Genomic DNA, 24,499 nt, shown 5'->3' with positions numbered 1-24,499 from the left:
TCTGCAAGACTTTTCGCACAGAAGGAAAAGGAAGTTTCTTTCTCATAAGGGCTGAAACAGACTGTTGAGGAGAACTCAATCGTGCAGGCTCGTTCTACTTTTCACAGGAAAGAGACGTCGGTTTCCTTTCCCGAGGAAATGATTTTCCTCGAAAACGTTATGTGAACCTGTGTGCCAAGGTGTTGCATCTTGGGATATTTTCAAATTTGACTTCACAAATGAGCTTGAGCAACTCAAATAAATAAAATTTAAAGAAAAATTGTAGAGCAACAACTAAACTACACGAGAGTTCTAAATTAACGGTTTTATAATAATAAACGTTCGAAAAGGTCATAAAATTCAATTTATGTATTGAACTTCGGCATTTTTGCCTTTAAATTTGGGTTATTGAACTCGTTCAGCTAAGAACTGGCACTTTCCATGTTATGCCATTATGAAGGCGAGTTCCCACGTTACTACAGGGCTATTTTGGTAATTTGGCCCAGAACGTTCCACTTTTGCCCTTATAAGGGAGGATCTTTCAATTACCTATGGGCATTATGAAATGCAGAAGAGAGATATGATATCTTCTTAAGGGTCATAAGTTATAACCTGCTCCCTCCTAGCAGACCTTTGTTTGCAATAAGGCAATGATTAATGTTTACCTAAATCTACAAATTACATACATTTTTACTAAGATTCATCTGAACTTCCCTAACTTTGCTAAGCTTAATCTCTCTCTCTCTCTCTCTCTCTCTCTCTCTCTCTCTCTCTCTCTCTCTTTTTGTTGTTGTTTGTGCAAGTTTTGGCACCAAACCGATTTGAATATATGCTCGACTTAACCCTAATTCTGTAGCACCTTATTAGGATAAGTTTAGTTTTATATTAAAAATTATGAGTGATCTTCAAAAATTTATAAAAGTGGTTGTTAAGTGATTGATTATCCTAGTTGCTAGCATTTTGAGAAATGAATCAAAATTATAGAGGACATGTTAAGATCCGACAGGCGAGAAACTAGAGTTAGAGCTCGGTATGAAAGTGAGTTGGGTTGCGACAAAATCGCTGGTGGATAGCCTTCTTTGAGTTAGTAAACATCCTTCTTTGAGTTAGTGAGCTCAACAGGATGAAATCAAAAGGTCAAGTCACGATGAGTTTCAGCACTTGAGTCGAATCACGTCAACCTTGAGGCAGGATGAAATCAAGAGGTCAAGTCGATATGAGTTTCAGCACTTGGTCCAGACCACGACAACCTTTGAGGGCTCATAAGGACTAAGCAGCCGATTCAAAAATCTGGATCATGCTAAAGACCAATTGGATCAAACAGACCTGAATTGTAGAATTCTAACTACATCTTGTCTACAACTCCTCGAAAGGTGTCGATGATTCAATGCTCCGCATGTTAGGACTTTGCTCGTGACGTGACGTGACGTGACATTCCGTTGCATATCCTGACACAAACTTTTCTATCTCTACTCGTGTCATTAGGTGGCAGGTGACCCTATCAACGGGAACCTGAACCAAGGCAAGGGAAGGGTAAATTAAGAAAGGAGTATACGTGAAGAAGGATTCATAACGTACTGGGAGCCATGGAAATACATTCTACATTTGAATGTACCTAATAATCAGTCAAGAATTTTTTGTGGGCATGTGAAAGTTCCCTCCAAAATTGTTTTGTTTGCTGAGATAATGGCATGTTTACATGTGAAAAGGTGTTTATTTTCCTTTGGTGATACAAAGGGAAAACAAGGAAAAATGTCCAAGACCATTATAAACAAATAGAACAACATGACCCGCGGCGTTCTTAAAGAGAAGGGTCTCAACTCTCAAGCGCGGGGGTTGATTTAGAAAGCAGAAACTGGAAAGGAGGGGTAACTTTCTGAAAAAGGCAGCGTGAGAGGTACCATTTTGCCAAATCACATGAAATGACAAACTGTTTTACAAGATTCTGGTACGAAGACCCGCGGGATTGCGTGGCGAGATGGTTACTGTGGGCCTTGTTCTTGGCGTGCTTCTCAATTACACAATTCCCTTGAAACCGTTCTCACTGCGGCGCGGGAGCTCCAGATCTCGTAATAACGGCATGGACAATGAAAGCGCGGACTCAGAAAACAGCGGTCTCTCTCTTCTGCAGATCTTCCGGTGAGCCGGACACGAAGGAATTGTCCGCGCGCCGGATTCTCTGGAAACCTAGGGAAACTTCCGAGCAGAGTAATTCCCGCCTCTCCCTCCCCGTCTGCCCCCCTCCTGCATTGGTTCGTCTCATTTATGGCGCGCTTGTGTTCGGTTACCTTTTGTTCTTTTTCCCTTAATCTTTTGTTTTGCTCTTTCTTTTTATTGTTTATAGATGCTTTTGCGATGACTGTGGTCTCCTCCGGATCACTAGACTTGATGTTTTCTACGAGACGTAGGGTTTCCTGTTGCAACATTTCGCGATTCGTAGAGTTGTCGGTGTCGAATTGTCGGTCGATGATTTCGCGAGAAGGGGAAAGGGGTGGTGCGGGTCAGGAGGGGAACTTGAGATCGGTTTCTGTTTCTTTGCAAGGGGATCTTTCGGGATTCTTTTTTCTTTTTTTCGGGTTTCTGCTCTCGTCGTTGTTTTCGTCACTTGTTTGGATTGGATTAAGGTAGCCGGACGAGGATTTGCGTTTCTTGCTTTCCTTTCTTTTGTTACCTGTTGGTCTTGTCTGAGTGCGTTTAGTTAATGTAAGTGTTTAATGAGGTTTTGGTTCACGGTATTTTGGTTCTTCATGATGTTTGTTGGGAGATTCAGTTGATGTCCACTTCACTATCCCTTCTCTTTTCCTTCTCATACGTAACGCTTGATTAAAGGAAATCTTGCTAATCAGTTCTTTATGACGGGGAAGAAGATGTCAATACTGGATAGTTTTAGTGAGACTTTTCAGGCACTTGAAGGAATTGTGCTCCTAGTAATGTAAACTCTTTGTAAATCTTAACTTTATAAATTTGGAATGTGCTTCGTTAAGTTGTTGAGCTTTATGTTCATCTTTATGCTTCTTTCTATATGCAGCGGACTGCAAGGCGATACGTAAATGTGGGTGATTCTGGAAGTTTCGTTTAGTTTGGATGGGTAATCTGGAGGTGGTCCTGTTCGATGGTATGGTTTGCGAATTGCGATATTTTTAGAGGTGTGCATTTCGTGGGTATAGGTCTTTCAGCGGTTATGCTTGAAAGGGTGAAGAGGGAAGCTGGATGTTAATGGCTTCAGAAGTCAGGATTGGATGCTGAGTTTTTGTTTATTTTCAGTATTTTGGCAAGATGGGTGCAGTTAAATTGCGTGGTTGCAGGTTTAGGAGAGTGAAAATGGGCTTTCCCTTATCGAAGTTGCACTTGCAACAGAGGCATTTTCAACAGAAATGTAGGTGGCTAAGGAGACCTGCTTCTGTTTCAGTGATATGTGGATCAGCTATTTTCGCCCTTGCACTTGTTTCTCTATTTAGTGGGTCTTTAATTGATCTTGAGCTGTATCCACAGCAGTTCCTGAGGCGCCCCTCTATTTTCAAGATGGTATGGAAGCGTAATAGTTGAAGCATGATTTCTTGTTCATTTTTATTATTGTTTTCAACATATTCATGCCACTTGTTCCACATTGGAAATTGAGCTGACAGGTTGTGTAAAATGCACTGCATGGAGAAGGTGTAGCAATATAATCAAGTAAATGCATAAAATTGTATAAACTTTATATTCGTAAGCTTTAATAGAATGTTTCTCATAGTACTGATCTACACCAATGCCTATCAGAAGCTTTCCGGAAAATGTATGCAATGAACAGCTGAATGTCTTCTTACAATATTAAAACACCATACAAATGTGGAATAGATTTTTTTTCCTTCCACATACAGTTGATGGAGATTGGAAAAAGATTTAGCCTGTATGAGTCCAAACAACTGATGATGATCACAAAAAATGTATACTGCTTCTATTTATGGCTGCACTATAGCCATGCAAATTACTGATAGTTGGAGTCTTGGATAGCGTGATCAGCTTTGTGCAACACAGTTAGGTGATAGAATAAACTTCAAATGCTAGCAACCAAAAATTTATCTTGGTCGGCTTTCACATCAACTATTAGTTATTACTAAACCTCAGAAATTTAGGCTATAATATCTTGAAATTTTTTTTTTTGGGTCAGAACTGATACCTATGTTGGTGGCCATTAAGTAACACCTGGTTATTTTATCTGTCAGACCCTCTGCAAACAAACCTAATCAAACAAATGTTACAAGTAGGTGAACTTCCAATATCATGTAAGAACTCAATTAAAAATTGACTTGTGAAGAAGCTGTGCTGGAAGTGTCATGCAAGGGATGACAGGCGATTGTTTTATTTTTTCATCATGCAATGAACATATAATATAAAATGTCCTTGTCTGTGTCTATAAGGGCAGACATAGTGTCAAATTTTGCCATAATTGTGATTGTTTATGCACCTATCGGAGTACATGGCAAAAGAAATTACAACTTTGAAAATTATCAGGGGTCTGTGTCCCTTTTCTGTTGATCCTCTATCTCTTTTTACCTATTTTTCTGCTGATTATGTTCTTTTGACTAATCTTCTCACTACAGAGAGACATGATCTGAATCAAGTGTTGTGCCACTGTACATTACATTAGAATTATCATGCATTGAAATTTACACCTACTTCTTTATGTATTTGCATTTAACTGTTTTTGTTTCTTGCTCATGAATTCATGTTCTTCTATGTCCTTTTTCCTTTGTGGTGGTTTTTTACATGTCTGTTTTACTAGTTTCTTTCTTCAATCAAGCTTCCGATGTAATATACTTTTCTGTATCTGCAAATGGTCTGACTACTGTTTAGTGGGTGTAGGAAGAACGTCATGCTGCGCCAATTAATATATGGAAATCAAAGGCAGCTAAGTTCTACTGTGGTTGTGCTAATAGAGGCCCTCATTTTTCTCGTAAGCCACTTTTTTTCTTCTTTTTTCTTAGCAATAGGGTGTGTTCTTGTATTTTTTCATTGTAATTTGTTATGGCCATGAGCCTATGTGTTAGTTGGTTATGGGTGATTTCATGGAGTAGACATGCATTGACATTTGAAGCTTTTTGCCATGGCATGCATTGACATGATATCAAATCAAGTACTTCCAAGTGTCTTACTTGACTTCCAGAGTATCCAGACCCTGCAATGCTGTAAATTTTATCTGAGTACTCTTTGTTCATGAATTTAAAAATTTCATTTTTTCCTCGTTAATTATTGCAGCAATTTTAGATAAATTAACCAACCTTTCTCTTGTTGTTGTTTTGTGATACTGCTGGATTTATTGACTTTGCTTTTTATCTTAAGCCAGCTGCTGTGCGTGAAAGGATGTCGAATGGGTACTTGCTGATTGCTGCAAGTGGAGGACTAAACCAACAAAGAGTAGGGGTATGTATTCTATTTTGGTTCCCCCTTTTCAGTCATGAATGTAGAGTGTCAATTGCCCTGGCTTGCAGATTGTACACCTGGAGAAATTTTATCTTTAGCTTATAAATTGTTCAGTGCCATTGGCTCCATTGGTAGTTTATGTGTTACCGCTTATTAATTTAATTTTCTTACAGGACAACCTTTTGATGAATTTTTTTCAGTACCTTTCCAGAAAAAACAGTCACCTTCAATCATGTTGTGTACTCGTTCACTTGAAGTTTAGGGAAAAGAAATGAATACAAAAGTGAAAGCATTTAACTGTTGGTGATGATTATCATTTACCATATTATATAAATGATGTGCATTTGCTCAGATAACAGATGCAGTAGTTGTCGCGAGGGTACTGAATGCCACACTGGTTGTACCTGAGTTGGATCATCATTCTTTCTGGAAGGACAACAGGTTGTCTGATACAATTTACATTGGTGGAACTATTTGAACTTAGTCTACTTATTACAATATTGTGACTATTTAATGCCCTGAAATGCAGTGATTTTGTCGACATCTTTGATGTTGACTGGTTTATTTCTTCACTTTCAAAGGATGTAACAATTGTCAAGAGGGTTCCTGACAAAGTAATGAGGTCAATGGACAAACCACCGTATACTATGCGAGTTCCACGAAAATCATTGCCTGAATACTATCTGGAGGAAGTTCTTCCTATCCTCCATAGAAGACGGGTAACCAACTAGTGAATCATATTTTGTCTTCTATATGTTGTTTCCTGCATTGGGTTCCCTTGTATATGAATTGTGTTAATCTCTATAAAAATGCTGACTTCCTGATGCTGCTGCTGCATCGATGTGAGGTAGATATTTTCTTTCAGTGCATGTGGTGTCCTTACTGTCTGTAAAGTATAAAGTTATAAACTATGTTAACAAGTTCGATGGAGCATCCTTTTTTGATGTGATATTCAATTCAAATAGTTTGTTTCATCTAAAAGAATGACTCTGCGGTTTGCTATGTCACATAGGTAGGTACGGGTATGGGTGCCGGTACGAATATGGACCATTTTCAAAAAACTTGGGTGCGGGGATACGGCCATATATATAAAACAAAAAAAACTTACTAAGAAATGATAAACAAGTAAACAACATAGAACATATACAAGTAAACAACATAGAAAACATATATCAACATAAACAAGTAAACAACACAAAAGATATATACCAAGTTACCAACGACTCTTGCACCAGTGTGATTAAGAAGCCTATGAAAAACTTTAAGCGTATCTCAAAGTCATCTGCTGCATATATTGCAAAGTTGCAATGGAATGAGGAAAATCATCTACCAAACAACTGAACAGCCCCTTAGACAGTCAAATATGAACCATGACTCAGCATTGTGGAACTGGAATCTAAGTGCTAAATGCTGAAATGGAACGGGTGAGTTACAGAAAATAACATAGGAGCATGCATGGACGCATGGTTATCTGAAATAAAAAAAATATGGTTGCAGATGATATGATTTTTGAAGAAGAAAAAGAAGAATAGTTGATGCAGGTCATAGAAGAAGGGCAGACAATTCTAAACCTGCCGCCAGAAGTAAATCGATAGACCTTAAATATGAAGCTTTAACAAAAAAATGTCCAAATCAGTCAATGAAGAAGTCGCTGAACAACAACAGCTGCATCGCCCTTCGCCAGAGACATTGCCTCTCACAAAAAATTGCCGGAAACCAGTCGATGGAGCATCCAACATCGCCGGAGAACTCCACATGTGCTGCTATTGTGGGTAATACATAGAGCCCTTGACAAAAGTCGAGGGTCCTGTGTTTTGTTTAAAAGTAATAAAGAAAAACAAAATCCCTAATTTAAAGATGGTTTTGGACTTGGGCAACTTTGACCCAGTCCGAAAAATGTCAGATACGTACCCGGATATGTTGACCGTACCCGGTACGGTCAAACAAGTACCCAAGCCGCACCCAAGTGGGTGTATAGATGTTTTCTTGGTTGCTAGACAACTTGATGCATAAAGCATAATACATTATACATCTTGGCTCAATTTGGTTTGTTAGTGTGTTTTTTTTACTTTATTGGCTGCTATTTAAGAGAGAACTTTAATATGACTGGTGGCTTGGGAAGATGGCCATGTTTGTAGTGCTTATCCTAATCCATTTTTAAGTTAATACCAGAGTATATCCTGTTATTCCATCTACTAGTTACTTCTGTATCGTGTGGGGGGATTTCTTGTCTGTTTTGCCTCCCTCTAATTAATTGTACTCATGTGGTTTGGGTAATACATATGCAGAAAAAAATTGCATATTTGCAGATTGGCATCATGCTTAATCATAGTATCTCCCTTTTTTTTTATTCATAGAAACCAACTCCTAAGTTTGTTTGGGGTGTTCAGCATCCAAAACTTGGACATGGATGGGTGATTTTGACAAATCTTGAGGAACTGTCCACATTAACATAGTTAATGTCCTATAGGAATTAATAAATTTCTGAAAGATTGTATTCTTTTTTTAACAAAACGTCTTTCTATGAATTTACCCCTTTTCTTTCAATTGAGAATGCCGGGCACTTGGATTAATATCTTTGAAGCATGATGAGCAGTTCGTGCACTGTGTTCCTGATACCAAGGGTGCATTTTGTGAATCATGACCTACCGTTTTTATTATTCTGAATTTGTACAGGTGGTGCAGTTGACAAAGTTTGACTATAGACTCTCAAATAGTCTAGAAGATGAGTTACAAAAGTTGCGTTGTCGAGTAAGTTTTCATGCTTTGCGGTTTACAAGACCAATTAGAGAAATGGGACAGATGCTCGCAAAAAAAATGCAAAGTATGAGTGGCGGACGTTACATTGCAATTCATTTGAGGTATGATTTAGGTGTGCTCTTAACTGGTATCTGGTGAAGGTTACTGGGTTCAAGAGATGTCTCCTATTTGATCCTTAAAAAATGGAAAACATATGTGGGAACTAATGCATGATTTTGGAGAACGGTACATTGTCATTTTTTCTCTTTGAAGGCTATTCGTGTGACATTTTGGAAGGATCACAATTCCTACTTCATGGGTGATTCCTGATTTCATGTGAAAGTGAAATTTCTTTGGAGTCTCTTGCGAATTTTCGACTTCTATATCAGCTTTACAGATTCTATATACCACTGGCATATTTAGGTTTTCATGCTCCTGCCTTTCTGGCAGGTTTAGTTATTGCTCGACTTGAGCTTGAGGTGGCTAATTCCTTTTTTCCTTTTAATCTAAACCTAGTCTACAAGTGCCTGTGGCTACTGAATAGATAAGCCTCTATGCATATGAGTTCATGTCAATGAAAAAATTGGGAAGTCTCCTCTTTCATCGTCATTGATCTTATGCTTGGTATCAGCATCTGCTTGTTAGAGTTTTGTACATTGCAATGCCTCGTGAGTGGAACAAATTTGCCAACTAAACCATGTCAGAAGCCTGGTCTTGGCATCAAATCTTTTGTTTCGGAACATGATTTAATTCTAAAACCATGTCTTAACAGGTTTTATCATGTCTTCAAGATGTCCGTATAATTGCAATTCCTCTTGAGTGGGACAAATTTGCTAACTAATCTATGTCAACATGGGCTTGGCATCAAATCTTTGTTCTTGTTCTGATCTTTGTTTCAGAACATGATTTGATGCTAAAACCATGTCTGCAACAGGTTTTTAGCTTGTCTTCCAGATGTCCCTATAATCTGTGGCCTCTTTTCAATACATTTAGTTATTGGGTCTTTTCCCAACGTTTTTTTCAATTAGGTGCCAATCTTGCAATTCGAATAAGAGTCTTCCCCAGGTTTCGACTAGGCTTTCTAGGGGCCTTGCTTGCCTTGATGCTGACTCAGCATCAAGGCAAGCAAGGATTGCTGACCGCTCCATTTACTACCTTACGTTCTTGGCACAAGTATCAAATAATCTTTTTCTTAAGGTTCTTTGCTGATTCGACATCCAATTTGGTTCATTTTTTTGGTTCCTTCGTGTGGTTGTAATTTTTGTCTCCCTTCCACAGGTTTGAGCCTGATATGCTTGCTTTTTCTGGATGCTATTATGGTGGAGATAAAAAGCAAAGAGAAGAGCTGAATGAGATAAGAAAGCGCTGGGCAACATTACCTGTGAGATTGCTAAACTTTTTTGCAAATGGATGCAACTTTTTTCTTTCATGCCATTGATCAAGAAAACAATTTCTTTTAGATCAACTTAAATAATGCCAAATATGGTTAAAAGAAATTCTGACATTGCCTGTTTGGCAAAATTCACTTATCTTAAAATGTCATCCTTAACTTCTTTAAAGCGCCCCCCACCCCCACTCTCTCCCCCCGCATCTGTTGTGTGGCACTGAAATCCAGCCTTACCGGCTTTCTCATTTCTCCAGGATTTGGGTCCAGAAGGTGAGCTAAGACGGGGAAAATGCCCGCTTACTCCACATGAGGTCGGCTTAATGTTGAGAGGGCTTGGTTTCAAGAATGACTCGTATATATATGTCGCTTCTGGAGAAGTTTATGGAGGAGAGGAAACCCTTGATCCTCTTAGAGGCCTATTTCCAAACTACTACACTAAAGAGATGCTGGCAGGTCAAGAATTGCGTCCCTTCATGCCATTCTCCTCTCGCCTTGCTGCTATCGATTACATTGTATGCGACTTGAGTGATGTGTTTGTTACAAACAACAATGGGAATATGGCAAAGGTGCTGGCTGGGCGTCGGTATGTTATTTGTGATTGCAATTTCTCTTAAGTGGACTTCTATTAGTTGCATAGCTCGTTAACTTTGATTTGCTAAAACTGCAGGAGATACATGGGTCACAAAAGAACAATTCGCCCTAATGCAAAGCGTTTGAGCTCAATACTGAAAGGTCGCCATGAATTGGAGCCAGAAGTGCTTGCAAGGAAGATCAGATCTTGCCAGAGAGGTTTCATGGGAGAACCAGATGAAATGAAGCCAGGACGAGGCGACTTCCATGAGTTTCCGTATTCTTGTATATGTAAAAAACCGAAGTACACGAACAGCAGCACTACTTAGCAAGAGAAGTTACACCAACGTCAGAGGTCAACAGTTAGCCATGCACCGACACAGCCTTTTTTCCAGAAAACGATTGATGAAGATGTTGGATGCGATTGACATCTGTTGGGTTCTAAATTCTAATGTCTGAAACCAGGATCTACCACCGAGGAAGATCGTGACTGAACTCTAGGAAGTTGCTTGCCCCTGCCTGATTAATCAGAATCGATGAACCAAGCGGTGGCGTATAGAGGCTTTGTGGACTTTCTGATGGCTTTTGAGAGAAGCAGGAGGCTGTATGGACTTCTGATAGCTCTCAAATGACAGATGAGAAGATTGTGCACCGTAGAAGACCCATGGGCCATCAATTCTCAGTCAGGGACCACCTCCGTGTTCATTTGAATCTCTGGTTACATCAAGAACGAGATCTTAGATTAATGTCCAAGAACGGAAGACGAAGAATTGTTTCAAATGGTTCCCCTTATTTGGGTTCACGATGGCATGAACTTCAAAGTGGAGACATATTAAGGCTGTCCTTGAATTTCACATTATCGGTCCTTCCTTATAAGTGATTGTAGGCGATTATCGGTCCTTCCTTATAAGTGATTGTAGGCGATTATCGGTCCTTCCTTATAAGTGATTGTAGGCATCCCCCTGCAGTGGTATGAAACGTTTTTCATGTTTTACAGAAGCAACCTTTGTCCCGAACAATTGTTAACCCCGTTGGACAAAATGCAGTGACGTCTGATTATGGATCCATCAGCCATATTTCAACATGCGTTTAGCCTCAAATGCACAAATTATTTTGGGGTCTAACAAGTGGTCAATGTCACCTCGATAACTACGAAACAGTATGCAGCATAGGATCTGAAAATTGATGAGCATACGGTATTTATGTTTTTGGATATGTTAATTTCCGCTGCATATATATACTTGTGCACCTATCTGACAGAATATGCAGATGAAAAATTTCCATATAAAAAAAGCAGACGAGGATTATAGCATACAAATGCATGTTACAATCTGTTGCTCTCCGAAAAGGGCAGGTCAGCTACAGCTAAAATTATATACAGAATAAAATAGCAGCACTTCTGAGTTAACCCCATATAAGTTGCTGGCGGGGTAAATCCTAGCCTCCTAGGCTTCTTCGATGGTTCTATCTCTCAACGCCATGGCTGTTTCCTGGTTCAAAAGTAAATTCACTCACCATTCCTTAAATATAACTGAATAAATAGAGTGAAGCTTTACCTTTTGCAGAACTGGCGCTCCTTTTTGAAGATTTGCCGCCCTTATCATGCAAGCCAACAGAAGCGACCTTAGTTGTAATTAAGGAGCTTTGCAATCCTTCCAGTAGCTGCACAGGTAATACAGATGGTGGTGTTAATGGAGGGACATGATTAAACTGAGGAAATTGATTGTGAAACTCTCTTAAGCGGCTCGGGCTAGTAAACCATAACAAGGATCCAGGCTACGTTGGTTGGTTCCCAAAGTTCATAAACAAGGCCATGGGTCAAGCCCTGGTAAGCAAGGTTGGATGTGGTCATGCCAAAATGATTAGGTACAGCATTGGCATACTCAACCCAGGCTCTGAAGGACGCTTAAAAAAAAGTGTATCATTCAATAGACCTGTTTGAATTCTTACCAGCAATTTGACATACTGATCTGATCAAAATAGCATTTCAGGAAAGGTATTAGCTAAAATCTAAAATACATGCATGATTAGAATTTAAATTCTCCATCTAATAAAACAGAATTCAAATTATAAAATGAAAAAGCTTATAGATGACCACAACTAATTAGGGCCAAGAAAATACCCTTGATGTTGGCTGAATTCTACGGTTAGACCTCCGTGGCTCCAAAGCTGCCTTCCCTTGACTACCAGTGGCAGCCAAGGCTTCATCAGAGAGCCCTTGACCAGCAGAGGCAAGTTTCCTTTTAGGTGCCTGTCTCAGACCAACTGAAGAGGGCTTGCTTCTAGAGGAAATTTCGTCCGACTCTTGCCCTCCTGCAGCATCAGAAAAACCAATTTCCCTCCTGTTCTGTCTCTCTGAATTGTTTTCATTGCTTGCAGAAGGTTGCACATTTGGTTGATCGTCAGTAGCCCCAACTGATTGAGGCAACGCAGAAATGGATGAGTCATCCTTTGATCTATTTTTCCTTTGAATTCCCTGTAACTTTCCTGATTTAATATCCTTAGACTTTGTGTTAGTCACTCGACCAGTCCTAGGAACATCTTTGGATACATTCCTCAACCTAGAGGATCCTCGAGGCATCAAATAATTGGCAACCTTGACTGGATTGTTTGTTTCACCAACCTTGCCAACTTGTTCTGTAATGTAGTGCTTGCTAACATCCATGAACTTCCTTTTCGGCTTCGGTACCCCAAACACCACCCTCGATCCCCCTTTCTGTAGTCCAGTTCGCTTTACTCTTCCAGCAATCAGGTCACGATCTTCTGTGGTACTCTTCCCAACAGAAAATACACTGGATGATAAAGCAAATGACGTGGAGTCTTGATGTTTGATAGTATCATCACATTTTGTAATTTTTGACAGATGGTCCTCATTCCTTTCATTTTGTCCATCATTTTCAGGTTCCTTGTCCAACTTCCGTCGTTTATCGAGTGGAGCATCATCCTGCCATCCACAACACGTAGACCCCCAAAAAGTTTCTTTAACATGCTTCGACACTTATCACCCCAAAAAAAAAAAAAAAATACAGCAATAGAAGGCTTAAACTTTGCATTGAGAAATGACAATGAAATATAGTGTAAAGCACAGTTCCAACCTCATTAGGCCAACAAGCAGTTTCCCTTGACCACTCAACCCACTGGCCATCCTTCCAAACCAAAGATGGTCGAATATTCCAGGTTCTTACAGTTGATATGTCTCCTTCATCTGTACCATAATCCCCATTGCGAGTAAATACTTACGACACAACTAATTAAAGAAAACATAAACAAATGATAGACAAATGAACATGGCATATTTGTAGTTTGTGCAGGTCCTTTCCAAGAATCGCATATAAAAACCGTACAGCCAAAAACCGAAGTGGTATGCTAGATAATTTAGTTGTCAAATACTAACTAGTCAGGTTAAGTGCCACCCACAGCCAACTAGTCCCCTCTACCAAGTTGGCTGGGTGCATTCAAGAAACTAGTTAGCCAACCTGTCGGCCTTCTCAAACAGGAGGCCCTTCTAAATATCACATGTTAATTTATGTTTGTATCTTTATACATATTGCACACACACACACACACATGTTCTGTATTTCTATATACTGTGTTTTATAGATTCAATACCGATGCGTGTGTGATGCATTTTTATATATGTTGTATCCTGCGCACACTCTCTCTCTGTGAAACGTGAAGTTCTATGTCTAATATTTTAGGTCTATGTGCCTCATTATTAGTTTATTTTAGTCAATCACTTTTGACCAACTCAAACTGATTAGTTCCGACTATAATTTTGGGACCTTGACAAACCCGAGTCCAACTTCTCATTTTGACTCATAAACTAGAGAAATGCATGTCTTAACTCAAGAAAAGGCATACAGTTCGAAGCTTGCCAGTTCACTCAAAGATGCATGTTTGATAACATTAACGTACCACATGTAGCAGCAAGAAAGATTTTTGTGCAATCAATTACACTAGCATATTTAGAAACAAGACAAACAAGTCATCTGCATGCATCATCAATTAGGAATACCTGGAAAATGAACAGTCAGTTTAGTCTGGTCTTCCTTGTTTTTCTCCATGATAACTCCTTCCCACCATCTGAAATTGCAAGAACGTAATAATTTACCCACTGAAAATTAAGCGTAGCTTCCAGCACCATGAAAGCAATATATCACAAACAAGTAACTTTGGGCAGGCAAATCGCCTCAACCAAATTCATGTGAGCCAAATGCAGCTAGAGGAAGCAGAAAATTGGCAGCCTACAGTATAGTGCTAGAAAGAAATTATTCTTCCAAACCAGAGACATAAACATCAAGATGTTCTTACCCATCACGCATCCAGGCATCAACATGATCACCAACGGACCAGTTATGGTTCCCCATAGCTGCTCTACGACGCTTTCTTGTACCTTCAAATTGCATGGCAGTCGTGGGATGAGCTGTACGTATTCTGGGAGGCTTCCCATGAGCAGCTTCAAGTGGAATCCATTCTTGTAGCTGTCCTGTGCCTGCTAATAGTAAATATATGGCATTAAAACACTTGCATGCAAGTTGCCAACTATACCTAAACTCTATAGACAATAGCCCCATGTTAACCACTCAATGATGGAAATTGCAATACATGAACCAGAAAAGAAGCATCATAGTGTGCAAATTTTGAAAATACCTTCATCAGACAAAAGATCATTGTAGCATACATAAGCCTTCCCTTCCTTTACCTCCAACACTTTGGCTGAGAACCATACTGCTCTGAGACCATCTTCGTCAGAAATTACCTGTCATCATAAACAACTTGATATACCTATAAACAGAAAATCTGATGAACCTAAGGTCAAATTATCCAAAACAATGATATTACACCCACCTCAACGAGTGATCCCTGCTGAATACAATTCCCTTTTGAGGAATCATTATGCGATTCAAACTCTGAGGAAGGGATCGTCTGCTGAGCATTGGCAGAACCAGCAGCTTTACGTGCCCTTTGCCGTCGCTTAGATGCAATTTCAACAGGGGCAACTTCCTGGCGTATTGAACTCAGTAGCCTTCGACCGCCTTCAGTTGGGCCACCAGGCAATTCTTCAGAAATATTTGTGTTTGTCTCCTTCACACCTCGCACGGCATCATTTTTAGATGAAACTTTCACATTCAAGCTATTGGCCTCTCCAGAATTCTTAACTTCCTTCACCGTTGGTTCTAATGCAAATCTGCCTTCCACATCTTGATGTTTCCAGTAGCCCTCGGGGCCAGCTTCTAGTAATTGATTCAATGTCAGCGGCAGAGGATCACCCATTGCAACAATTGCAGTTGCTTGAGATATGGCCTCTGCAGCCAGGCCTGCAGCCTTTACAACAGCATCCAAGTTCTGTGCTCGTTTTGTGGCAGCAGAAGCAGCTTCAACTCCTTTTCTTGCTGCCTCTTTTGCAAATTCAACAACAGAACTGGTGCCACCTTGCTTAACCTTACCTTTAGAAAGTGAAACAGGGGTAACATTTGCAGAATTTTTCCCAACTTCAGAAATGCCACCACCAGTAACCATCCTTTTCTTGGTCAATGCCTCATCAGCCACCAATTTTGCTTGCAATGCAGCATCAGATGCAACCTTAGCAGCTGCAGCAGCTGCCTTAGCAACTGAAGCAGCAGCAGCAGCAGCAGCCAAGGCAGAGGCCAGCCTGCCTTCAACATCAATAGCACGTTTGGAGTTCTTCTGCATGGTCAACTGATTCCATAATTCCTGGCTATGCCTCGCAGCAGAAGCTGCGTGTGCTGCAGCATCTTCTGCCCGTAGCTTAGCTTGTTCAACTTGAATGGAGGCCTCTTCTGAAAAAGCAGCCCTCTGTTCAGTATTATGATCAGATATGTGATAATTTGAGGTGGGCAGTGCTGTAGGAGGACTAAGTGAAACAGGAGCACCAGAAGAAGCTTTACACATAGAGCCAGCAGACACAGATAGAGTGGTAGCTGCAGTAAGGGATAATGGAGCAGAGACATGTGTAGTGACCATTTCTGAGGAAACTGATCCTGTCTGGGGTTGCTGAACATTCAGAAGCTGATTGTCCTCTGTTGGCACACTTTTCCTCCTCTTCCTTGGTTTCTGATCAGCAGAAGGTTGCTTAAGAGAAGCCGAAGTAGTCTTCTTTACATCTACTGAAACATTAGCAGCAGCCACCGTGGAACTCACAAGAGAAGGCAAAGGTGTAGATGTAACCACTTGAGTACTTGGGGTAACATTAACAAGAGAAACAGCTGCATGGTCTCTAACAGGAGCCACTTGAACAGTATCTGGCATCGAAAAAGCAGCATACTGCGAACCAGCATCCAGGGTAGATGTATGAGACAAAATCCAGGGAACAGGACTGGAGACCTGAGAAGGCCAGGAGCTGAAATGTCCTGTAAAAGGTCTTATTTGAGGAGATGAGTACAGATAAGGTGAAAAAGTTGGATGAGGATCAATAAGTGAAGCCCTAGCTATACTGCTGCTCTGCACCATGTCACGGGATGATGGTGTTGCATTCCACGTTGCATTCCACATTGGAGAGGGCAGAGATACTGCAGGATTTAGGAGTGCAAGAGGGGAACTCTTGTTAGTGTTCCGACTAGCAGAAACAACAGAAGATTTACTGGAACCAGAATTTCCCTTTGAGCCTTGCTCTGTAACTCTCATCCCTGAAACATGATAATTCTTCTGTCAGTAGGAAATTCAACTCAGGTGTCATGTAACCTGGAAAATTAAAGGGATTGTCAAGACGAAGAGAAGAGACTAGGAAACAGGGGAAGGTGGGGGGGGTGGGGGTGTGGGGGGATTGGGGTTGTGGAGGAACCTGAATGGATAATTGGTGAGATCTCAGGACTTGCAGGCAAAGATTTCTGACTATGAGCACGTTCCACAGCCACGCGCCACACATTTTCCCACATGTTCCTTCCGCCATCTAGTTACACAAAAAATATATAAATTGGAACCCCAACAAATATCAGTATTGAGCAAAGCCACCAGACATCACCACTGAGTAACCGGAAAAGGCACAAACTAAATAACCACATTCAAGAAAAAGCTTTGAAACTGAAGTGCAATTCCACCTCTCCCAGCTTCACCAAATGCTGAAACCATACAAGCCTCGTCTGGTGCTGCACCTCGACTGCAAAATAATCAAAGGTATTGGAGCAACCAGAGGAAAGGAGCACAGACATGGTTGAGAAAAGTAACACATAACAGCTCAGGAAACTTACATTAAATAACCATAAACAAAAATCTGTGCACGTAATTGTAGTTGCTGCATATCTGTAAAAGGCTGCTGAAACAATGCCAATGCGGAAGAAGCTAAAGCATTCAAAACAGGAGTAGATGCCTGGATGCTGGTGATAGAGTATGGTTTTGTAGTGCTACCTTCTACATGTGCCAATTTTTTACTCTCTTCCAATTGGGTGGGACTGCCCAGTACATTTTTGCTGGGACCAGCTGAAGCATTACCCTCATGTTTATCGTTCCCTGCAGTCAAGGATGTGAGCTTTCTAGATGATGCCTCCTTTTTAGGCTTCCCCTTACTGGTTGTTGCTCTTTCAGTTCCATTACCAGACCTTGACCTACTTTTACTCTTACCACGACTCTTGCTAGCTTCAATCATCTTTTTCTCTTCACTTATTTGAGGATTCCCATCAGATGTCCTCTCTGCTGATCCCGTGGTCTAATGGCGAGTCCCAACAGAAAAAAAAAAAAAAAAAGGGAGAGCTGGTTGACAGTCCATTCATAAATTAACAAAACAATATGAAAAGACAAAAAACATGAAACATAGTCATAGAATTAATAAAAAAGTCAAAACTACCTGGAATAATTCAGCAGGCCCAGTTGACGGAAATTGCTTCCAGTCTTTACCACTTTTCTCATTCACAGATGAACCTGATAGATTTCCTATCTTGAATGTGAAACTTTTATCACTTTCTGGTGTGTCACACATATCAGGAATTTGGTCAGATGCTTTCATTCCATCAGACTGACCAGTTGTACTGGAAGTAGCACCAGGTGCATTTCCAGAAGCAGGACTCTGCAGTAAGGACTGATTCTCAGTTTCATGGTGATGAGCTTCATCTTGAAGAGATTCTTTACAACTAATGATGGTCGGTGAACCACAGTCAGCTGCAACATTTCCGTCATTGTCAACTTTGGATGCGTCAGTATCAGACTTCAAGATCTCAGGCTTGCAAGAGCTACCATTAACAGAATTTAATGCACCAACTGCAAATAAGAAATTTATAAATGACATCAACAAAATAGATGATGACCACAACATGTTTAAAATGGAAATATCGAATATGCATGTGAAAATTCTAGAAGACTCTCTAAATCCACAAGAACACCTAGTTTATTGTCATATGAAACCAGCATGCAAGCATTACTAATGCATTAGAAGGTAGAGAGAATCAAGATTATGTGCATTAGAATTCAGTCTACCTTGTCTAAATTCCTCATTTCACCAACCAGAGAGAGCAGGTGTAACTCAGATACCATAATTTTACCAAATTTATTTCCATAAAGCTAAAAATTTGTATGCAAATAGCCATGTCCTCTATACAACTGGAGCTCAGTTGTTCTCCACATTAAAAAGAAAATTCCATACACGTAGCAGAGTAAAATCTCCTACTCAAATTCGATGAAAGCGAAAATACAAATCAAGTTTACCTATATAGTCTTCAAAAGCAACCATTTCTTCAGACATAAATAGTAACTTAAGGCAATAAGAAAAAAGAAAAAAAAGAAGATTCTTTAATCAACTTGTAAAGAACTTGAGCAAACACAGGAAGGATTTATGCCACTTCTAAAGGAGCAACAAAGTACCTGAATTTGGGGCTGGATTGGATTCCCTACCATCCAAACAAGCTTCTTTCAATCCTGATTCTGAAGAGTTTAACAATGTAACAGCATCTGCTTGAGCAGTTGAACATGATTGAGTGTCTATGCTAGGAGAACAATTTTGACAGCGATTTTCTTCTGAAAATGGAATGCTCGCTTCAGATGTCAGACCTTTGATACCGCACGCGTTAGATATGGATGTTGCAGAAGAAACCATAGGATGCTTAAGCTGCTCGTCCTCTCCACTTTGTTTAACTGCAAAACAACAATCACCCTCAAGAGCTATGCATTATCATACATAATAAATACAGGACATATACCAAGAGTTCTTCTCATTGCAACTTGAGATCATGTGCCAAAAGCTAATCGCAGACATTATAGGCAGAAACCAAATATACACACCCAGTTCCAGCTATGAAAGAATGAGTACAATGATTCAGAACCACAAATCAGGTTAATTCAACTAAATTACCTGCAACAGATACTTCTGAAAACTGAGAATTTTTTAAAGAAACTTCAAACACTGCAGATGAACCAGTTTGTTCAACTAGTGAAGGAAAGGAATCAGAAGAATCCTTTTCCGGAGAGTTTTGATGAGTAGCCTTCTCCGCTTCAGATGTCCCAAGTTTGGAGTGTTGTGCATTATCGGTGGAATATTGTGAAGGAGCTGGAGAATGGATTACCAAATCAGTTACTGCTCCAACACTAAGGGAGGCATGTTTCCCAGAAACTGAAGCAGGATCATCTTTGCTTGCCAACTGACATTCCCCATCGACTGGCATGTCTAAAGAGTTTGATGACACCCTTCCCTGGTTTCCTGTTTCTCCTGACCCAGGCAAATCTGATTTCTTTTCTTTTTGCTGAACGTGTGCTTTATTAGATGCAACGTTCCTCTCAGTGGCCTGATGAAGAGTCCCCTCTGAGCAGCTAGAAGCACACATGGAAATAACGCCTTCTTTAGATCTAATTTGACTCACATCTTGATTTATGCATGCAGTCGACAAGCATTTAGCTTCAGAGAGCAGACTTTCTGAAGTACAAATGTCCCCCACAACCATCTCAAGTTTCCCAGTATCCTCCGCTGCAATCCTGCTCGGGGACTGCCCAGTATTCTTCATAGCAAGACCATGACGAGAACTTGCAACCTTCAATCCAAGATCAGAAGCAAAATCAGCTTTGGGCATGTCTATACCTGAAGAACCAGAGTCATTCTCACGTGGTTTTGTACCAGATGGTTGTTGAGAAGCATTTTCAGACAAAGATATTAAGGAATGCAAGCCTATACTCCTATGCGCCATAGGCTTAGATAATCCTGGACTTTGCCCAGTTAGAAGTTCGGAGAAATCATTAACTATAGCAGGAGCCACCTTATTGCCTGCCCGTGCATCAGCAACTTCCTTTGGCAATTTAGAATCCAGATCCAAAATAACTTCTTCTGCATTTGCTGTGTGGACCTTCCTGCAACTGAGGTCTATGGACACTAATTCGTGTTTGCTTTCAGTTGCATTTGGAGAAGCAGATACCTTTTGCACCAAACTAAGGCTTCCTGCAATTATATTACTCTGTTCAACATAATCTGTCTCAGCAACCTGATCACTTTTCCTATCCACAAATTCATCCTCCATAGGATGGTTAACGATTTCCGCTTGTATGCTAGGAAATTGCTTAGTATTATCATTACCATCATCAGCTATCACAGTGTCTTGTGGCCTCTGACACAAAGCATCCTCACTTACTTCTCTAATATGATATGTTGCCTTTTCAGTATCCTGTAGCTTCTCACTTCCATCAGCTTGCATGGATGGAGAAACTGTCGGCATACTGACAAGCCTTTCAGAGGCCTCCTTATTTGAAATTGCAGGCGTACAACATACTGCATCTTTCTTCACACATTCAACATGTAAGGGACATTCTCCAAGCAAACTGCCTTCTACTTGTTGAGAACCTACACATTTCATATGCACATCATCATCACAGCACCTTTTACTATCCAACAGAAAGTCAGTAGTGGAATGCTGAAATGATTCAACAAAGGAAGAGCACTGCTTTAATGAACTGTTAGGACTACTTCCTTCCTTCTCATGCAATTCATTCATTGTCAAATTTTCATGCCCTTGATGTTCATGGTGGTCACCAATAACATTTACAGACACACCTTCAACACTACATACATCCTTCCAATCATGTTTTTCTAATGAAGATGAATTTATTAGAAAATTATCAGGCGACACTCTGGGATCAGCACATGAAACATTACTTGTTTTAAAAGCAGAATCATCTTCACAGGATCCTGTGTCCATTTGTTTAGTTAACACAATGCGTGTCTCACAGACATCTGATTTCGCAGCATCACCTTTTTTGGTGTCCATCTCATCCTGTCCAACAGAATTCAATAGCATTTCAACGGATTCAGATGAAGCAGCCTCAGACCAAACATTGCACTTTCTTGGAATGGTGCAAGATTCTTCAGCACTCCCAAATTCTATGCTTTGCGAAACTGGATCAAGTATCAGAATGCTGCTATCCTCCCTTGAATAGTCATCAATCCAGTGGTCTCCTGTCTGACTTGGAAGGTCAAGTAATATTCCTCTTTCTCCTAGACTATCAAATGCTACAGGGTCTTGGAAGTGTTCATCTAAGTCAAATTTAGGGAGTGAATAAGAACGCAACCCTGGAGGAAATTTATTATTATCTTCACTGCCTAACTGAGTGTTACAGGGTGCATGTTGATTGTCATCATAATCCATGAGTTTATCCCTACAATTTTCAAAGGCGGCAAAAATGAACCCCATCTCATATGCACCACAGAAAATCAAATTCAACATATAACAAAAGAACCTCCAGAGAAGACTACAGGTAACCGTTTAAGCGAAAAAAGGGGATCTAAAACAAGGAAATGAAAGGCACTACCAAAGGGGACTTCCAAATTGTGTCACCCTCAAATTATCCAAAAATACTCTCTCTCTCTCTCTCTCTCTCTCTCTCTCTCTCGCTATATAGATACTCACACAAACACACACATCGGGAAATGAGACTCCTAGATCCATTGTCACAAGGCCCTTAATCAGGTCCTCCAGGAAAGCATCGTAGGACGTGTTCTTTGTTAGAGATGAACCATTCGCTGTAGTTTTCCATTGTCCGTTCACTTGCATGCATGGCATTGAACTCGTTTATGAAAGGTACAATTTTTTTATTGCAACACCTCAGAGCAACTCAAGCAATGTATTGCCGTCAGACTGGCTAGGATCTTGAACTCAAGATCTTAAAGATGGTCGTCAACAGTTGTGGGTACGGTCCCTAAACATAACTAGTGGGAATTTGCCTACTGAAAAAAGAAAAATGAAGGTTTTCCATAGCGTGTTTCGTGAAACTATAACTAACCACCTGCACAAGATCCAAAAAGAAAAAAAAAAAAAAAAGGAAATGAATTTGTTTCCCACCAGCGAAAAACTTACAAAATCGTCTTCTTTTAAACCGTTAGCATGAGAAGCCCTACAGAAGCACAAATTTACGTACACGCAGCAAGACACCGAACAACTATACGTGCACTCGTGTATGGATTCACTAATCGTTCAAATGAAAGCTGAGATTCAGTCATTCCGAAAACCTAACTAGGGGTCCTCTCATTCAAGAAGCCAACTTTGGGAGTATAAGGCAGACAAGAGGACTAAATACTGACAGCTTAAACACGAGAGCAAGAGAAGTACATCTTCCTGAAGGAAGTCCAAACACATCTATTTACGAATCCAGAACCAGTAAGGCGTAAAAAGAACGTCGAGGCACGCCAACGAAAAAAACCCTAATTCGACCCAATTCGGCCACTAAGAACCTTCAGAAATAACAGCACAAGAAATTAGGGCGAAAAATTAACAAGACATTAGAAGGCTTATTGTGTTCTACCTCCCTCCATATGGCGGAAAAGTCGTGTCCTTCCCTCCTCCAAACCTCAAATTTCTTCGTGTGCAATTTCATTTCCTCAGGGCAAAACCTGTTGGGGACGGCCACAGCTAACGCTCCGCCGGTGAACCCTCATTCTGCCACCGCCAGCAGCGAACTCCGGCAGCCCTCGGCCTTCCGGTGTACTTTACCGAGAAGAAACTCAATGAATTTCCGGTCGTCGAATGAAGTGGGATTTTTTTTGCCTCCGCTTTACCGTCGATTCCTTTTTCCTTTTTATTTTATTCTCTCTCTCACCTGTTTTGTACTGCGAAAGAACGAAAGGGAACGTGAGAGCTGCAGTTAAACGCTCAATTTGAATGAAGTAAGGGGCTCTATCAAATGGACTATATTTCTCCATTATTTACAATTTTACCCTACATTTATCTACCTACCTGGCTAGATTCTGGGTGGGGGCGGGAACAAGTGGCGCAAACGGTTCGGATCCAAGTCCGGACCAGGATCTGTTTACATGGATTCAGTAGCTCAAACCGGATCTGATTCATTTAATCGGTTCCAATCCATTGTCAACTTCGACATCTAGATCGATGTCCACAGCTGAATGTAATCCGGTTTACATTACTAACAAATTTTAGCAGTGTTTCTTTCATTTGAATCTATTTTGACTAAAACCTGAGTCATTTGTGGGCACGAACTGTCCTCTCATCCGGTTGGATCTTCAAACTCGAAGTTGTCTCGCTAGAATCTATTTTAGTCAGGTGTCAATGGCTTGTAAGGTTTTCGATGGATCAAATTTGAATTGGACTTATCCTATCATCTCGTGTTTGTATTTTAATACGAACGACGACGAGTCTACCGGCTTGCCCAGATCTGATTTTAAGTTTTACAATCGAAAATCAACTTTTAAATTCACAACTGAATATAAATTTGTCTTTTAAATACACAATTGAATTCGAACTGCATTTAGGGGTGAACACAAGTCGAGTCAAGCCCGAGTTGAGTCAGCTCAAACTCGGCTTGAGCTCGATAATAGCTCGACGGAAGCGGATCAAGCTCAACTCGGCAGTTACGTGTTGAACTCGAGTTCAACTCGATTAAGCCTCGACAAACTCATTGGTATATAATTGATATTCATCATTAGGTGTTGAGCTCAAGTTGAACTCGATTAAGGCTCGACAAATTCATTTGAATAGAACTGATATTCATCGTTACGTGTTGAGTTCGAGCTTGACTCGATTAAGGCTCGATAAACACTTAAACTCATTTGAATATATCGACATATTCTATCAACTTATAGAGAGAGTCTTTCATTCATTTATAAAGCACTGATATTCTGGTTATTTCTAGCATATAACACATTGTCGCTTTTTATGGCTATAACATGTAACTTGTTTGGCGGGTTTTAGAGGTAACATATTTTAGGCAAAAGCTTTTCCCTCTGGAATAAAGAAAAAGTTTTTTATTTAAAAAGATTGACTGAAATAAAAGAGGAAAACTTTCTTCAAAAGTTTGCTCATGTTGGCAACTCCTGATGTCAAAAGCTTTCCCAGTTACAAAACAAGGTCTTCGTTGGTTGTGATTTACAAAAACAAAGCCCTATTTTTTAAGTATTGCAAGTAACAAAATAATTCGCGATAACAAGTACTGAGGTTTGATATTCATGGGCAATATGGGAATAGAAAGTTCATGGGTCTCACG

General features: G+C 40.2%; 2 protein-coding genes across 9 annotated transcripts; one reads left to right on the top strand and one right to left on the bottom strand.

Moving 5' to 3' along the window:
* The first annotated feature begins 2,002 nt into the window (after window positions 1–2,002).
* LOC116252539 (O-fucosyltransferase 29) lies at window positions 2,003–11,081 on the top strand. Of its 4 annotated transcripts, none has more exons than XM_031626880.2 (10): window positions 2,003–2,187; window positions 3,008–3,504; window positions 4,825–4,915; window positions 5,306–5,382; window positions 5,735–5,823; window positions 5,912–6,101; window positions 8,059–8,243; window positions 9,400–9,502; window positions 9,763–10,091; window positions 10,176–11,081. In XM_031626880.2, exons 2-10 carry the CDS (start codon window positions 3,256–3,258, stop codon window positions 10,405–10,407), a joined length of 1,545 nt encoding a protein of 514 aa, XP_031482740.1. In that variant the 5' UTR covers window positions 2,003–2,187; window positions 3,008–3,255; the 3' UTR covers window positions 10,408–11,081. The 4 variants fall into 4 exon arrangements, with proteins under 4 accessions (XP_031482740.1, XP_031482741.1, XP_031482742.1 ...); XM_031626881.2 differs by having other exon boundaries at window positions 2,003–2,231; XM_031626882.2 differs by lacking the exon at window positions 2,003–2,187 and having other exon boundaries at window positions 3,363–3,504; window positions 5,302–5,382.
* Window positions 11,082–11,363: 282 nt separating this feature from the next.
* LOC116252537 (uncharacterized) lies at window positions 11,364–23,120 on the bottom strand. 5 transcript variants are annotated; one of them, XM_031626878.2, is made up of 16 exons: window positions 22,805–23,120; window positions 19,377–21,661; window positions 19,076–19,159; window positions 18,890–18,976; window positions 17,880–18,289; window positions 17,287–17,741; window positions 17,137–17,195; window positions 16,881–16,988; window positions 14,927–16,725; window positions 14,729–14,837; window positions 14,390–14,573; window positions 14,094–14,161; window positions 13,174–13,283; window positions 12,201–13,022; window positions 11,635–11,740; window positions 11,364–11,561 (listed from the first exon to the last, which is right to left on the bottom strand). In XM_031626878.2, exons 2-16 carry the CDS (start codon window positions 21,649–21,651, stop codon window positions 11,524–11,526), a joined length of 6,714 nt encoding a protein of 2,237 aa, XP_031482738.1. In that variant the 5' UTR covers window positions 21,652–21,661; window positions 22,805–23,120; the 3' UTR covers window positions 11,364–11,523. The 5 variants fall into 5 exon arrangements, with proteins under 5 accessions (XP_031482738.1, XP_031482737.1, XP_031482735.1 ...); XM_031626877.2 differs by having other exon boundaries at window positions 11,364–11,568; window positions 18,890–19,159; XM_031626875.2 differs by having other exon boundaries at window positions 18,890–19,159.
* Between the last annotated feature and the right edge of the window lie 1,379 nt (window positions 23,121–24,499).

This window comes from Nymphaea colorata, chromosome 4 (genome assembly GCF_008831285.2).
Source record: "Nymphaea colorata isolate Beijing-Zhang1983 chromosome 4, ASM883128v2, whole genome shotgun sequence".
Taxonomy (NCBI): Eukaryota; Viridiplantae; Streptophyta; class Magnoliopsida; order Nymphaeales; family Nymphaeaceae; genus Nymphaea; species Nymphaea colorata.
This window is presented reverse-complemented; position numbering and strand designations above follow the sequence as displayed.

Excerpts from the sequence above, each read along its gene's own strand:
- LOC116252537 (XM_031626875.2), bottom strand. The coding sequence starts at position 21,651 with ATGGATTATGATGACAATCAACATGCACCCTGTAACACTCAGTTAGGC. Across the intron at positions 17,196-17,286 it reads TTTGTTTATGGTTATTTAAT|TCGAGGTGCAGCACCAGACG; the intron begins GTAAGTTTCCTG and ends ATTATTTTGCAG. Across the intron at positions 13,284-14,093 it reads ACTGACTGTTCATTTTCCAG|ATGAAGGAGACATATCAACT; the intron begins GTATTCCTAATT and ends ATTATGGTACAG.
- LOC116252539 (XM_031626880.2), top strand. The coding sequence starts at position 3,256 with ATGGGTGCAGTTAAATTGCGTGGTTGCAGGTTTAGGAGAGTGAAAATG. Across the intron at positions 4,916-5,305 it reads TAGAGGCCCTCATTTTTCTC|CTGCTGTGCGTGAAAGGATG; the intron begins GTAAGCCACTTT and ends ATCTTAAGCCAG. Across the intron at positions 5,383-5,734 it reads TAAACCAACAAAGAGTAGGG|ATAACAGATGCAGTAGTTGT; the intron begins GTATGTATTCTA and ends GCATTTGCTCAG.